Source organism: Epinephelus fuscoguttatus, linkage group LG18, assembly GCF_011397635.1.
Source record: "Epinephelus fuscoguttatus linkage group LG18, E.fuscoguttatus.final_Chr_v1".
Classification (NCBI taxonomy): Eukaryota; Metazoa; Chordata; class Actinopteri; order Perciformes; family Serranidae; genus Epinephelus; species Epinephelus fuscoguttatus.
The window spans coordinates 4,817,086-4,834,196 of record NC_064769.1 but is presented as its reverse complement, the minus strand read 5'-3'; the positions used below and the strand labels follow the sequence as shown (position 1 = coordinate 4,834,196).

At 45.0% G+C, this 17,111-nt stretch overlaps 1 protein-coding gene across 3 annotated transcripts in view; it reads left to right on the top strand.

Moving 5' to 3' along the window:
• Positions 1-17,111, top strand: part of pam (peptidylglycine alpha-amidating monooxygenase) — a 76,708-nt gene that overhangs the window by 37,190 nt on the left and 22,407 nt on the right. For 2 of the 3 annotated variants that reach the window (XM_049604006.1, XM_049604005.1), the window contains exon 16: positions 14,818-15,093. The exons of the other annotated variant lie outside the window; for it this stretch is intronic. In XM_049604006.1, coding sequence (XP_049459963.1) covers positions 14,818-15,093 — 276 coding nt within the window. The remainder of the gene's footprint in view (positions 1-14,817; positions 15,094-17,111) is intronic. 3 annotated transcript variants of the gene reach the window in all.

Sequence of the window (17,111 nt, the reverse complement as noted above, 5' to 3'; positions counted from 1 at the left end):
GTATGACACAATGAGACAGAAAGAGAGACACAGAGAGAGAGAGAGAGAGAGAGATGCAGGACAGATGGTAATGACAGTAGCTTACAACAACATTAATGAAAGTAATAATATTATAGTTATAGTTCTGGCTACTGTGGTACAATATGTTGAAAGTATATATTAATATCTGGCAGTATACATGTGTGACAATAATCATATGTGTATAATAACAGTAGAAGTATGACTAATGATGGCAGCAGCAGCAGGAGGCATCTGGCAGGACCACGGCAGCAGCACAACCACACACGTCATGCTATCCAGGCACCGCTGCGATATGAGTTAATCTGAGAGACAGTGGAGCACAAAGGCTCCGGAGAAGAAGCCGAGCTAGTGACATCCAGAATGGCCGAGTTAGTAAGATGCAGTAATAGGATGAGAGGGGGAGAGAGAGAGAGAGAGAGAGAGAGAGAGAGAGAGAGAGAGTGCCCGGTGTATTATAGTTCTGGTGGGATAATATGACACTATGAGCTCTCTAAGATATGACGGAGCTTGACCATTTAGAGCTTTATAAGTTAACAGTAGGATTTTAAATTCAATTCTGGATTTTACAGGGAGCCAGTGCAGCGAAGCTAAAACAGGAGAAATATGATCTCGTTTCTTAGTTCCTGTTAGTACACGTGCTGCTGCATTCTGAATTAGCTGGAGAGTTTTTAAGGACTTACTAGAGCTACCTGATAATAGAGAGTTACAGTAATCCAGCCTAGAGGTAACAAAAGCGTGGACCAATTTTTCTGCATCTTTTCGGGTCAGGATAGGCCTAATTTTCGCAATATTACGCAGATGAAAAAATGCAGTCTGCGAGGTTTGTTTTAAATGAGAATTAAAAGACAAATCTTGATCAAATATCACTCCGAGGTTTCTTATGGTAGTGCTAGAGGCCAGAGCAATGCCATCAAGAGAAACTATGTCATCAGATAAAGAGTCTCTGATTTGTTTGGGGCCAAGAACAATAACTTCAGTTTTGTCTGAATTTAACATCAGGAAATTGGTGCTCATCCAAGTTTTATGTCTTTAAGGCAGTTATGGAGTTTAGTTAATTGATTAGTTTCTTCTGGCTTCATTGATAAATACAACTGAGTATCATCCACATAACAATGCATTATGAACGTCAACAAACTGAAAATGATCAGATAAATAAGATTTAAACCAGCTCAGTGCAGAACCTTTTAGGCCAATTAAGTGTTCCAGTCTCAGCAGTAGAATTTGATGGTCAGTAGTGTCAAACGCCGCACTAAGATCTAATAAAACAAGTACAGAGACAAGTCCTTTGTCTGAAGCAATGAGAAGGTCATTTGTAATTTTGACTAGTGCTGTCTCAGTGCTATGATGCACTCTAAATCCTGACTGAAATTCCTCAAATAGATTATTATCATGGAGAAAATCACACAGCTGGTCTGCGACTACTTTCTCAAGGATCTTTGACAGAAAGGGAAGATTAGATATTGGTCTATAGTTGGCTAACACCTCTGGATCCAGGGTGGGCTTTTTTAGTAGAGGTTTAATTACAGCTACCTTAAAAGACTGTGGTACATAGCCTGTTAATAAGGATATATTGATCATATCTAATATATGAGTGTTAACTAAAGGAAAGACCTCCTTAAGTAGCCTAGTTGGGATGGGGTCTAAGAGACACGTTGATGATTTAGATGAAGAAATCACTACAGTCAATTCTTGAAGAGAAATTGGGGAGAAGCAATCTAAATATATATTAGGTTTTACAGCTGTGTTTGAGGTTAGATAGGTACTATCTGAGGACAGGAGGTCATGAATTTTGCCTCTAATAGTTAGAATTTTGTCATTAAAAAAGCTCATAAAATCATTACTGCTAAGGGCTAAAGGAATACAAGGCTCAATAGAGTTTTGACTCTAAGTCAGCCTGGCTACAGAGCTGAAAAGAAACCTGGGGTTGTTGTTATTGTCTTCTATTAATGCTGAGTAATAGTTTGCTCTGGCATTGCGGAGGCCCCTCTTAAAAGTTTTGAGACTGTCTGTCCAGATTAAACGAGATTCGTCCAGTTTGGTTAATCGCCAATTCCTTTCAAATTTTCACGATATTTGTTTTAACTTACGGGTTTGAGAGTTATACCAAGGAGCGAACTTTCTTTGCTTTTTTAACTTCTTTTTAAGAGGAGCTACAGAGTCAAGTGTTGTTCGCAGCGAGCCTACGGCGCTATCGACAAAATGATCAAAGTTGGTACGGGAAACCTCTGTTACTGAGGGACTTTTTATTGAATTTAACGACGGAGTAATCTTTTCCTTAAATTTTGCGACAGCACTATCTGATAAGCTCTGATAAGCTTGACCGCTAAAGATCCTCACACCAGAGGAGACTTTCGGCTCTGTTGCTGCGGGAATAAAATCTCGGGGAAGGACGCCCACCCGGTGTGCAGTACCTGCCTTGGGTTTGACCATGCCAGGTTAGCCCTCGAGATTCCCAGGTCCTGTGGACACTGCAGAGTGTTCACAGTCAAGAGCCTCAGACGCAGGCTAGCCTGCCAAGTTAGCCTCGCGACCCATTTCTCCCCACCGCTGACCAAGGCACAGCCGCGGAGGAAGACGAGGACATGGCTGGGGAAGCTCCAGAGACTGGCTATGACTGGGACGCCCAGTGTGAGCAGCTCTGAGCTCCCCCGTTTCCCGCGGAAGACGTGCTGGAGCTTGGCATCACAGCGGATAACAATGACACCTCGTTCCTCGTATCAGAGGACGAGGAGGAAGACGACATCTTTGTGACTACAGCCCCGGCTGAAAAGCCGAAGCTGCTCCCCTGGAGAGGGGTGAGCTCTCCAGCTCCCTCCCTCCATGTGGACCTGCTCAACATGTGTAAACGTGCGGCAGAGAAGCTGGAGGTCCCCTGGTCCGTAGTGTGGTGAAACAGCTTCTCCCTGTCTTCCCCGAGTTGCTGGCAAGGTGATGGCAACCCTCGTCATTCAGGAGCGAGTGAGATGGCTCAGCCTCGCTAACCTGACTGACAGGGAGCGGGATGACATACTGGATTTGCCAATTGTCCCGGAGGGTATCTTTGGCTCTGCATTGGCCACGATGCAGCAGATGTGTGAGGCAAAAAAGGACAACGAAGCCTTGAAACTTTGTCTCCCCTGCAAAGCACCCATGCCTTCTCCTCCAGTGTAGCGCAAATTGTTTGCTCAAGCTGCTTCCTAGCAGCCGCATTACAGGATCCCGAAGCGGCCGCAACAGCCTGGCCCGCCCCTCCCGCCGAGGAAGGAGCCCGGAGCTGGCTGGCACAGAAAGTCTCCCGCCCCAACCGCAGTCCCGCCGCCGCCCCCAACGGCCACGGCCTCGGTCCCCCCAGGCAAGGAAGAAAAAGAGAGCAGCCTGACAGCCGTCCTCTCTCCAGGTGGAGCTGCTGCCCACTCCAGAGCTGGTCCACGAGAGGAAAGACATCACCTCGGAGGTTTGCGCTGTTGCGCCCTGAGCCAAATGTCCACAAGCACACACATACACACATGTTCCCAAAAGTGTGAAAATAAAAAGAAATCTGTCACAGCCAGGCTACGAGCCAAAGGTGCAGATAACAAAAACAGCCAAAACAAACGAAAATACCCTGTCTATAAGCCATGTGGCCACCAAGCCCTCTGCAGCTCTGCCCCCGGGATGGGCATCACCATTCCCAGGGAACGGAGTGACAGGCCCTCTGGTGCACTTTTGCACATGCACAGTACAGCTCGGGGGCTATTTCCCTGCTCTACCACAAGAGGGCACCACAGCACCGCTGTTGGGACCTCCTTTGATAGAGCAGGAGCTGCAATATGCTTCTCCACTCTCTCTCAAATGGGAAAATTGGAAAGCAACCGCAGCTTCACCGTGGGTGTTACGCACGATTTCTCATGGATACAGACTCCAATTCGCCGCTGTCCCTCCCCATTTCTCCGGCATAATACAGTCACAAGCACAGGGAGAATCAGCTTGAGTCTTACAGAAAAAAAAAAAAAAAAGTTAGAAAAAAGAGCAATTTCTGTTGTATCTCCCAAACAGAGTCTGTCAGGTTTTTACTCCAGATATTTTCTCGTTCCCAAACGGGGGTGAAGAGGAATCCGTCCTATACTGGACCTGCGGGCTCTGAACAAATTTCTGCGGAAATACAAATTCAGGATGCTGACATATGCGGCACTGCTGCGTCTAGTAAGACCGAACGATTGGTTTTCGTCTGTGGATCTGAAAGACGCGTATTTCCACATTCCCATTTACCCCCCTCACAGACAATATCTCCGATTCACCTTTCAGGGGGTGTGCTGCGAATACCGTGTTCTCCCATTCGGCCTGTCTCTCAGCCTGAGGGTTTTCATATGGTGCACAGAGGCTGCTGTCGCCCCACTCAGACGTCGGGGCATCCGGCTGGCCACGTATTTTGGCGACTGGCTCCTGTTGGCACAGTCAGAACAGGAGGCCAGGGTTCACACGCACATTGTCACGAAACACCTAATAGATTTGGGCTTTGTGATAAATACGGAGAAGAGCTAACTCTCTGCGACACAGGAGATATCCTTTCTGGGATTATCCCTGCGCTCCGTGCCATTCACAGCTCGCCTGTCAAAGGAGAGAGTGAAAACATTCAAAGCTTGCCTCACGCACTTCTGTCGACACAGGTCTGACTGTGTCTTCGGCTGCTGGGTCTGATGGCTTTAGCCATCCTCGTGATCCATCTTGGCCGCTTTCACATGCGGGAATTTCAGTGCTGGGTCGCTTCACTCAGGCTGGATCCCGTGCATCATGGCGCACGGAGGATAATGGTCACGGCGGATTGCGTGACGGCCCCGTCTTTCCTGACTCGGGGCGTCCATGAGCTCTGTCTCGTCCAGGAAAGTGGTCACCACGGATGCCAACCTATCCGGCTGGGGTGGCATTTACGAGGGCAGGTCTGTGAGCGACTGCAACTGTGGGCCTGGCCCGTGAGTGGCTCAATTTGACCACTGCTGGGCTCCCTCAGAGTGTGGTTAACACTATCCAAAACGCCAGGGCTCCCTCCAGGTCTCTGTACAACTCTAAGTGGGGAGTGTTTGAGCGGTGGTGTCTTGAATGGGGCCACACCCCGTTTCAGTGTTCTGTGCCAGCGATACTGCTGTTTTTACATGACCTGATTGATACAGGAAAAGCCTTTTCCACGGTTAAGGTTTATCTGGCAGCTATAGCAGCTTGCCATATAGGATTTGGGGACAAAACAGTGGGCCAACACCCTTTGGTGTGCCAGGTTATGAGGGGCGTGCGCAGGCTGCTCCCTCTCTCCAGACCACTGATGCCCCCGTGGGATTTAGCGGTGGTTCTGGAGGGGCTTAAAGGCCCCCCATTTGAGCCATTGCTGGGAGTGAGTCTTAAACACCTGTCCCTTAAGACAGTGCTGTTACTAGCTCTCGCCTCTGCAAAGCGAGTGAGTGACATCCATGCACTCTCTGTGCATCCTGTGTGCGCTCAGTTTGCCTCGGGGAATACGCGTATGGTTCTGAAGTCTTTGTACCTAAGGTGGTGGGTTTGTGTTCCCCGATTGAGTTTGCAGCGTTCACCACTTCTCCCGGTGAGCAGCAAGCGCACATGCTGTGTCCGGTTCGAGCTGTGCGCTCTTATATGTACAGGACACAGAGCATCAGGAGGAGCCATCAGCTCTTTGTCTCCTGGGCTGAACCCCGAAAGAAACAGCCAGTCACAAAGCAGCGCCTCGCCCACTGGGTGGAGGAGGCTATAGCTTTGGAGTATACTAGCAGGGGTCTGCAGCCGCCGGCGGGTTTGCGTGCGCACTCTACCCGTGGGATGGCCGCATCCTGGGCTTTATTTAGGGGAGTGTCTGTTCAGGACATTTGTTCAGCAGCAAGTTGGTCCTCATCTCTGACTTTTGTTCGGTTCTATATGCTGGACGTGTCATGGCCGTGCTTGGCTAGCGCGGTCCTGGAGTCCTAACTGGAACTCAGGGACCCTCCCCACTGGCCGGTACTTGTTCGATAAGCTGTCTGGCAATAGAGGAGCTACCATATCCCATAGCGAGACACCGAGTGAATATTATGAAGAAGAACGTTTGATTATCTAACATAACCGCAGTTCTTAGAATAATATGAGCGAGTTGTCTCGCTAGATGACCCTTCTTGCTGGGCGGTGAGAAGAGGTCTGCTTATTGAATTGAAGGAGGGTTATCCGCGCACACTATATATAGTAGGTGGGACTACTGGGTGTGGCGCGGGTGAACACCTTTCACCGTCCAATCAAGTTTGGCGGATTGAGATAAATGCTTCTATCAGGGCTGCAGTAGGCTGTATCCCATAACGAGACACCTTGCTTATATTATTCTAAGAACTGCGGTTATGTTAGATAACCAAACGTTATTCAGTTTAGCATTTAATAGCCTTAAGATCATCTCTGTACTCAGGATATCAGGTAAATAAGCTATATGGTGCTTGTTAAGGTTACTTAGTAACCTCAGGTGCAACCTGTGGCTGCGCTCTTGAAAGCTGGCCCTAAAAAAGGCACAAGAGTAGCACCCATTGCCCAACCTCACATTTTCCAGGCAATTACAGATGTGGCATGTGCACAGCCCCTCACTAACAGGGCTGGTACCTGCGGTTATTACACAGGCAAGTTAATAACATGTTGGGGATGAAATCCAAAGTGTGGGATCATTTTGAGAAGGTGAAGGACAAATTCAGGGTGATCTGTACACTCTGCAGACAAACATTTGCCTGTCATTTGTCAACTACTAACATGACGAATCATCTGAAACATGCAAGTAGCTATATGCCCATTAGCCACTAAGCACAATCGTTGCCGACAGCATAATTAACAGGCAGCTCGCTCAGTGTGTGATGTGTGCTTGTAAATAAAGTATTGGCCTATATTAATTGTTTTGTTTTATTCTGTAATGTATCACAGTGTTAACAATGTTACTGATACTATTCTTTCTCACACCTTTAACGCAAACCATTGTGTTGCCCCACCCAAAATATATAATTTAATAATTAAATTAGTATTGTAAACATGTGGGCGACTTGTCGACTAATGATATGACGAATTTTGGTTGACTAGGAATGTTCTTAGTCGGGGGCAGCCCTACCACTTTCAGACAGCAGACCTGTATGACACAATACGCAGAGCTACTGCACTTGACCTGCATTGGAACCATTTATATGAGACTGATGCTAGTCTAAATGCTGCTAGACAAGTTCCATATGCTTACATGAGAATTACAGTAACACAAGATAAAAATTAAGCTTTGATTTCACCTCATACATTGTCCATATGCACGCTCCCTCTCTCTTAATTGCTCACGTGTGCTTTCTATTTCTCTCTTCTTGTTGTCTTTAGTAAATTGATTAAATGATTTTTAAATTACTATGTATTGTATAGTGACCTTGGGTTTCTTGAAAGGCTCTATATCAGGGGTCGGCAACCTCAGGCACTCGTGCCACGGTTGGCACGCGGCAGCATAATCATTGGCACACTGGCAAAGGCCCTCTTGGTAGGCCTATCGTTTAAAATCACCCCTCAAGGATCATGGTAGCAGCTCATGAGTGACAGCGTGAGTTTGAGTGACAGCGCGAACTCCCGCCCACACAACACAGCTTGCAGGTGCAGCCGCTGTCCTGCTGCCCTGCCCACATTTACCACAGAGACCCACGCTTCAGATGTGGTAACCGTAACGTTAGCTTGCTGATGGCAAGGCCGCCTGCTAAAAAAGCTAAAGTTAGGGCATTCCAGCCCTCTTGGACAGAGGAGTTTGGTTTTGTGTCTCAGAAGGACCGTGCCGTGTGCACTTTATGTTTTGAGAATGTTGTGTGCCGAACGTCAAGTGTTAAGAGACATTTTGAGACGAAGCACGAGACGGCTTTCAAAGACCAAGCAGATAAAGCAGAGTCGATTAAACGCGCCGTGTCCAGGTATGGGAAACAAGCCAGCACCCTCAAAGACTTTGCCACTGCTAAAAATCACGCCACTGAAGCCAGTTATCGCATTGCTCATTGCATTGCTACGCATGGAAAGCCGTTCACCGATGGAGAATATATTAAGGAGGCTTTTCTCAGTTGCTCAGATGTGCTTTTTGAAAACTTGCCAAACAAAGAAACAATCAAGTCAAGAATCAAGGACATTCCTGCGTCAGCTAGAAGTGTTCAGCGACGTGTCGATGAAATGGCAGAAAATGTCAGAGATCAGCAAACAGCGGGGTTAAAAGATGCTACGGTATTCAGCATTGCACTTGATGAGAGCGTGGACGTAAACGACATCCCGCGTTTGGCAGTCATGGCAAGGTACTGTGATTCATCTGTAAGAGAGGAACTCTGCTGCTTAAAGCCAATGCCTGACACAACAAAAGGCGAAGACATAGCCAAGGCGTCAATTGAACATTTTGAGGATCGGGGGATTGACATGAGCAAAGTGTTTGCGGTGACAACAGATGGCGCCCCCGCCATGGTTGGGAGACAAAAGGGAGCTGTCAAATTGATTGAAGAAAAAGTCGCCACCCCATCATGAAACTCCACTGCATAATACACCAAAAAATCTGTGTGCAAAAATGTCAAATTCAGATCTTGGTGAAGTTATGGCTACGGTGGCAAAGGTTGTTAACTTCATAGTTAAACGATCTGCGCTGACACACCGACAGTTTCAGTCCCTGCTCAAGAAATGGACAGCGCATACAAGATCTCCTCTCCACTCTGCAGTCAGATGGCTGAGCAGCGGTAAAGTTTTGGAGCGATTTGTCAGCTGCTTGGATGCTATCAAGGCCTTTCTGGCGGAAAAAGGCCAAAACTACCCATAACTGGAGGACGAGACGTGGATTGTGAAACTTATGTTTCTCATGGACATTACGGGACACCTCAGTGAACTCAACCTCAGACTGCAAGGTGCAGGACAAACTGTTTTGGACATGTTTGACACATGGACGGCTTTTGTTGGTAAGCTGGGAGTATTCTCAAAGGATATTGCTACCTCCACTTTCCGCTACTTCAGACACTTGAGAGAGCTGTCCTCCCAGCGCAACATCAGCACCGCTCTAATAGCCGCATACATGCGTGAGCTTGAGTCGGAGTTCACAACGCGATTTGGGGATTTTAAGAGGTACGGACCAATGTTTTCCTTCTTGATCAAGCCCGACAGCTTTGATGGACATGATTTGGATGTATCTCTGATGGACTGGATGGATGTACAGGACATGGAAATGCAGCTGATCGAGCTGAAGAGCTCAACACTGTGGGTGCAGAAGTTTGCAGAACTCGAAAACAGTTAGAAACCACAGCAGTGCATGATCACGGAGCCTGCATCCTCACCTGCTGGACATCTGTACCAGAGAAGTTCAGCTGTCTACAGAACGTTGCACTGGCTCTGTTGTCAGTCTTCGGTTCAACATACCTCTGTGAGCAGATATTCTCACACATGAAAAATGTGCTCAGCCCTCCCGCAGTCGTTTAACGACGGACCACTCTGAGGCATGTTTGCAGCTTAAAGTGACAAACTACAAGCCCCAGATAATGGAGCTCAGCCAAGCAAAGCAGGGCCAAGGATCACACTGACTGGTAGGCACCTGTTTATGTGTAGTAGCCTCAGCCTACACTTGGTTGTAGTCTAAATATGTGGCTGTTTGCCCACGTCCTTAAAATGTTGATGTGGATGTTTTATTATGATATAATGCAGTTTTTTGATGCACTGTAGTCTCTGTTTCTGACATTTCCTCCCAGTGTAATATGTTTTAAAGGAGGTAGGCTACTGAAAGCAGCTTTAATTTGTACTGACTTTATCCCAAGCCCCTGTTGTGAATAACAGGAAAATATCTATTTGTAGTTGCCTCAGCCTACACTTGGTTGTAGTCTAAATATGTGGCTGTTTACAGATTTTTTGATGCACTGTAGTCTTTGTTTTGTTACTCTCCCAGTGCAATATGTTTTAAATGAGTTACTGAAAGCAGTGTTTTGAAATGGGATCAATGCATAATTTGTAAGCCCCTGTTGTGAATAACAGAAAAAAAATCTTTAAAATATGCTTGCATGTGGCCTGTATGGAATAAAATTCCAGGTGTGTTGGAAATGTTTTTGTATTTTGTGTCATACCGTAATTTAACTTTGTTTTAGCCTACTGTTGATTATGGCACATTCATTGACAAGAGAATTTCACACTGGCACTCCATGTCAAAAAGGTTGCCGACCCCTGCTCTATATAAATTAAAGTTATTATTATTATTAAATGTCTGTATCATTTAATCCATTTCCATTACTGGTTTCAATGCCAGTTCACCAAAGCTGGGAAGCCTCCAACATGTTGTTCAGCCCTGGTCAGGAGGAGGATTGTAAAGGAGGGTTGGCTGACTGACACACGTTAACCCATACAGATAGACCTCCGATGAGAGTTTGATCCCATCGTTGTGTCGGTCTGAATGGGGATTAAGAAGGAACACAAATCATGAAACTGACAGGCAGCTTGGTGCAATATCTACAGTAATGACACTATATCAGACTGTCATGGTGAAGAGCGAGCTGGGTCTGTAGGCATTTCTCTTTAAGAATCTCATTTGCATACATACATTTGCAGTCCTGACCTATGGACATCAGCTCTTGGTAGCGAGTGAAAGAACTTGACTGTGTATACAAGAAGCTGAAAACAGGTTCCTCCGCATGGTGTCTGGCTTTACCCTTAGGAACAGGGCAAGAGATCTCATATATATTATTCCCTTTTTCAGTAATAACTGGAACTTCCCACACCACAGCCTCATGCACTGGTCTGCTCTCCATTTTCATATCTGACACGGGGTTCTTTCATACTCAACAGATACATTTCGGGTTATATATGGTGTTAATTAATCTCAAAGCCTGCACCACGTGATACGAGCACACAGAAGTGGAGAAGCATTCTGGCAAGGGTGCACCAGCGAGCACAGGGCTGTGACAAGCCTTTTTCCACTCTCCCTGCATGCTTGCAACTACTCAGGATGCTCACTTGTCAAGTTAACTTTTGAGACTTTTGTAGCAGTGTAGCCAGTGGGAGCTATAAAAACAGTATCATATGTTGTTGATGATGGCAATATGGATATCAATACTCACTATTTCTAGGCACTGGCTCAGCAGGGACTGGGTATTGAAAGTGACTAATCAAAAATAGCAGAGGCATCAGCCACTGGTTATTCCATCCTCGCCTCCAAATTCTCAAAAGGCAACTGGATAAACCCATGACTACATTTGTGCATGGGGTGCTCCCCCACAAAATTGCTTTTCTGCTCATGATACTTTCCTGTGCATTCATATCGTGTGCATGCGCCAGGTTTATTTTATTAGTGTGTGCAGGTTTTGAGACTAATTAAACACCAGAGTTAAACAGGTGATAGCTGTAATGGAAAGCCTGTAATTTGTAAATGAACTTAGATTTACACATAGGCCTTATGAATAAAGATCTTTCAAAGATGTCTTTTTGCATCTGCACAAGAAAAGCAACAACAAAAATGGTGATTGTCCCAGAGTATTCCCATCATTAGGCTGAGTCATTTTAATCTCTTGAAATATCCTGAAATTCTTGGACCAGGGCTGGGCTACTTTAGATTTTTAGTATTTCAACACAATGGGCCCTATTTAAAACTATCTATAATGCATGATCTAAAGTACATGGTGCAGATGGATTTAGGTGTCCAACTCCGCTTTTGCCAGTTTAACAGTGCATAATCTCAGCGTAAAGTAAGGTGCAAGGGGCAAAGAGGTTGTATTTGGTCCCTTAATCAGTCATAGGTGTGTTTTTGGTGTAACGTTAATTCAGCTATTCAGAGTGTCACCTCCCATACCCTTTAAAATCCAAGTGTGCCTGCGCCTGGCATGTTGCTATTTGTATGGTGGATTTTGCAGATTTGAGAAGCAAGCAGTTTTCTGCTGAGAGTAATGCAGTGAGAGCAGTAATCACTGCAGCAAATGGGACATTTAAGCAGCAAAACTAAAAACTGTACTAGGGATGTAATGATTATCGGTAAAATGATAAACCGCGGTAAAATTCCAGACAGTTAGTATTCGTACTCGTACTCGTACTCGTCGTCCTCCGCTTATCCGGGTCTGGGTCGCAGGGGCAGCAGCCCCAGCAAAGAAGCCCAGACAGTCCTCTCACCAGCCGCTTCCGTCAGCTCCTTCCACTTCTGTCGGTTAGTATTACCGTTTCAAATGTTAATTATCATTAAAACCGTGTTTGATGGGGCGTCGGTGGCTTGGTGGATGGAGCAGGTGCCCCATGTGCAGGGCTGTTGCTGCAGCAGCCCGGGTTCGACTCCGGCCTGTGGCCCTTTGCTGCGTGTCATTCCCCCTCTCTCTCCCCCTTTCGCACTTGACTTTCCTATCAATTGAAGGCAAGACTGCCCAAACAAATATATTAAATAGAGAGAAAAAAAAAAAAAAATGTTTGATTACTGCACTTTGAAAAACTCACAGTGATACTCATTGCCTGGAAAAGCAGCAGCAGTCCCTTAGACACAGGCGCACATGACGATACACACCAATTAACCCCGGTCGTCTTTCATGACATACAGTATGTGATGTCATCGGGTTATTCTTGTCCTATTTTTATTACTTTCACTATTATTTGAGTCACTGTCTGTTCATGTGCCAGCCGAAATGTTGCTGTAGTAATATTAAAAAGTGCCAGCAGATGGCAGGAGCTACATTTGATGTACCATACGCAAACATACAACTCACTGAATCCTCCACAACAAGTTCCTGCAAATGTTTCACAATAAAAGCATTTTAGAAAATGGAGGGATTCTCTCAGCCAAGGTTATAAGGGGGCTTTTAATTTGAAACAAATTCAGGAAGTGTTGAGTTTGAAATGATGGCACGATGCATTAACTTTATGAAGCCAACGGGAGCGGATAAAAAGAAAAAATATAAAAACACAAAAGGATTAATAAATAATGGCCCGTCTATAATGTAGTCTGTTTCAAATGAAACTGGTAGCCTCTGCAGTTGTGGGGAGTAAAAGCCCCGCTGCTATTTTTTAATTTTCTTACTTCATGTCCGTCTCCATTATGAAGAAATAACATTGTTTGCTAGCTTGATGCTAATGGCAGTACTCAGCAAGTTGACAAAGTGCCTCTGCTGTTTGACACCATCATTTTCCCCTTTTACTCTGTGTTGTAACATCCCTAGAGGAAATATTAAAAAGGCAGGGGTGTTGTTACCCTACAGTTGTCTACGGCAGCAGATCGCTCTGTGTTCCTAATGGTCAAAGTGACGGCTGTGATAGGAGTAATCGTGAACGACAAAAAGAAAATCAAACATGCTAGACTTTCTGTTAGACAAAGTACATTGTGCTCTTTATTTTATTTGCTTTTCGAAATAAAACTTGGTTAATTAATTTCAGTGTGTGTATAAGTACTTTTCGAACATTTTGACATTGCAACAATACCGTAATAATAATGATAACCATGATAATTTTGGTCACAATAATGGTGATATGAAATTTTCATACTGTTACATGTCTAAACTGTAGTCATAAACCTGACAGAGGAAACAGAGCAAAACTTTTAGCTACTGAAATAATCACTAGAGTTACACTGCTTCTTGGGTGCCTGATCATACCTCATTCTAAGACCTACACACCCATGGACACACAGCGTGGGTGCTGGCCATGAAAATGACAACTGCCTTGTTCTGAAACTAGCAATGATAGTCGTGCTGGGCTGTGGACTGCTTTACATAGGGTGTAAGATAGGGCCCAATATGTGTTAGTAGGTCAGAAGTCATTAGAACAAGATCACATGAGTCTTTAAAAATTGTTAGTGTATCCTGTCAACTGAGATTACAGTATATGCAGTAGGTTGTACTGTATGTGCAGTAGACAATGCGGTGTCAGCATTAGATTGCATGACACGTCAGTTGTTTGCTGCTGACTAATACCTTTCCTTCTGTAGAGGTAACTCTTCTCTGTTCTTCCCACATCTCTACACTCAACCCAATTTTCTGCCAAGTAGTGTCTACTAAAACACTTTTACGCTACAGGCTATGTAGTGGACAACAGATATTTATTGTATTTCCTCTTTTTGATATCACTGTCCCAATGAAATCTCTTACCAGCCTTCTTTACAATACTCAGTACATTTACATGACATTAGAGAAAATTGATTTATTGTGTTAGTCCAATTAAAACTGGACTTTAAAAATACATGTAGACACATTTGTCTTACTGAAATCGTACTAAATTAAATTGTTGGACTGACACACCCAGATAATGCGATTGTGTGTTGAATAACACCTGCATGTATATCGTCAATCAGACCCAAACTGGCCAAGGTGCTCTGCCCATGGTCCACAGTTTGTGCGACGGGTTTTGACCTGGAAGACGAATACGACGAATAGGAGAAGAGGCTGGTAACAACGTGGCAAAATCTACATCCAGAGCTGTTCATTTTTGGATGGACGAGGAGATACAGTTCATGCTGTGTCAGCTGAAAGACTTCAGTATTTTAAAAACAAGTTTGCCGCCAGCTAACTGTAGCTACTTTATTGGTTGATTGTTTGGTCTGTGACATAATAGATCAATCGGAAAAAGATCAAATACTAACAAGCTGAAAGGGGGCATATCACCACCTATTGTAGCGGAGTTGGAACATTGACTTTGGTCAATAAATCGATTCCCCTCCTGTGTTTGTATAGTGGGACAAGGACAGTAGTCCAATTAAATGGCCTAGTCGAGATGTAACCCTAGCTCGACTCAAGTGTGCATGTAAATGTACTGAGTGCTTTATTTGCCCTTTATTGCAGGATAGCCTAGTCTCCTTGTCCTTTATTTCCACTCTTTCCTGTCCTTCTCTGTCTGTCTGTGCAGGTGACCTCTTTTCTCTTATGTCCAAGCTGCTAGGCCACAGCAAGGACATAGTTCACATTCATAAGTACAACCCCAGCGAGATGCAGAGAGCCCAGGCTGACTTGGTGGCTCAGATCGATAGCTTAATGCAAAAGAAAGACCTGGGCTCTCCCATTGCCAGACTAGCCTTCCAAACCAGGGAAGATCCTGTTTTGCTGAGGGACAGGGTCCACAAATTCCACCAGCTTGAGACCACGGCTAAGCCGCCAAGAAGCAAGCTGCTAGCTGAAGGACAAGGTGGGTCCTGGATGCTATTTTATTGTTGTTATTGATCCCCTTCTTTCTTTACATGGTCCACTATGCTTGAACTGTAACACATACACAGTTCACATGTTTAGACACCCTTTGACTTTTTGTAAAATGTATTGTGCTATGAAATGACCTTAAAATATTAGTATACAAATTATTTAAACCAATGAAAAATAGTCTTGTACACGTCACTGTTAAATCAGGGCTTTACTGTGAGAAAAAATTCTCCATATTTCTTTTTCCCCTTGGGTGTAGCATCCTGTTTTTCCTCCTCATGTGTATCTTTTCTCTCCTCATCCGTTTCTTTGCTGTCACTCATGGATATGTTACTCAGACCGGCTCCCACCACATCAGTCTGAATGTCTGATAAGTCGTTAACTCTGCCCCATGAGCTCTATGTTCGTTCTGGCTTCAGTGCAGAGGCTTTGCTTGTTTTCAAAGTGACCTGTGGAGTTTCCTTGTGGAAAAAAAAAAAGTTTGGTTGATATTCAGTCCTACTCACCATTATCACATTGTGTTTATTCTTGAGGTGAATGCATATTCTTGAATGCATTTCCTTTCTCATTTTCTTAATCCCATATTGTTTACACCTGTGTTATAACCTGGCTCAAATGCCCACAACAAAATGGAGACACACCATGGCAAAGTTGAACAAAAGATAATTATTTAATCAAATTAAACCCAGTTAGACCAAATGAGACCAAATTAAAGATTAACTAAATATTTACAGTGTGGAGTGTGGAAGTCAGAGGTGGCAGTAGTGTGATAGGTGCAGGAAAATGTGTGCAGATGTATAAAGGTGCGTAAAAGCAAAACTAAGAACTAAAGCAACATAACCAATCCAAAGAGGGACAGGGAGATGCAGCAGCAAAGTGGATTGCAGCCAGAGAAAGGCCCCTAGCTGCACACAGACTTAATTATCCTGAAACACCCTCAGGTGCTGCCAGTTGCCCTACAATCACCTGCGTGTAAAGAGTGAGCACACAGACAGGTAAACATACGTTAATTAGCTAACATAGGAATGTGTCTCTCGCCACCTGCCTGCATGCGTGTGCATTTGGGTCATTGTGGGCGTGCACACGAAACCTCTACACGGAGCCTTTAATTCCCTTGTAGAACAAGTGGGCAAGTTGGATGATGACTGCTCTGTATTCGCATTGGGGTACAACAGTTCAGAATAATCCAGAACAAAATGACCAAACCTAGAATTTGCAAAAGAGAAAGCAAAAAGAAATCTTGTCTGACCTCACTAAGAGGTGGAGCACACTAAGAGAGGGAGGGCTGTGTAAATCATCCATCCATCTATTTTCATCCATTTATGCAGGGCCGGGTTGCAAGAGAAGCAGGCTGAGCAAAGTACTCTATAAATTCCTCTCCTCAGCAATGCTTCCCAGCTCCTCCTGGGGGATCCCAAGGTGTTCCCAGGCCAGATGAGATATGTAATCCTTCCAGCATGTTCTTGAACTGCCTTGGGGCCTCCTACCAGTTCTATGTGCCCAGAGAACCTCTAAAGGGAGACACCCAGAAGGATCCTGATCAGATTCCCAAACCACCCCTACTGCCTCCTTTCAATGCGAAGGAGCAGCGGCTTTACTCCGAGCTCCCTCTGGATGTCTGTTCTGCTCAGCCTGTCTTTCAGGCTGAGCCTAGCCAAACTATGGAGAAAACTCATTTCAGCCGTTTGTATCTGCGATCTCACTCTTTTGGTCACTACCCAAAGCTCATGACCATAAGTGAGGGTTGGGACGTAGAAAGACTGGTATATCAAAAGCTTTGCTCTCTGGCTCAGCTCCCTTTACAATGATGGTCCACCGCAGTGCCCACATCACTGCTGATGCCACATCAAACCGCCGATCCATCTCATGCTCCATTTTATCCTCATTCATGAACAAGACCCCAAGTTACTTGAACTCCTTTGCTTGGGGCAGTAACTCTCTCTCAACCCAGCTGTTTAAACGTTTTTTCTGAATATGAGAGATGGGTAAACAGCATTTATGAGTTCACTG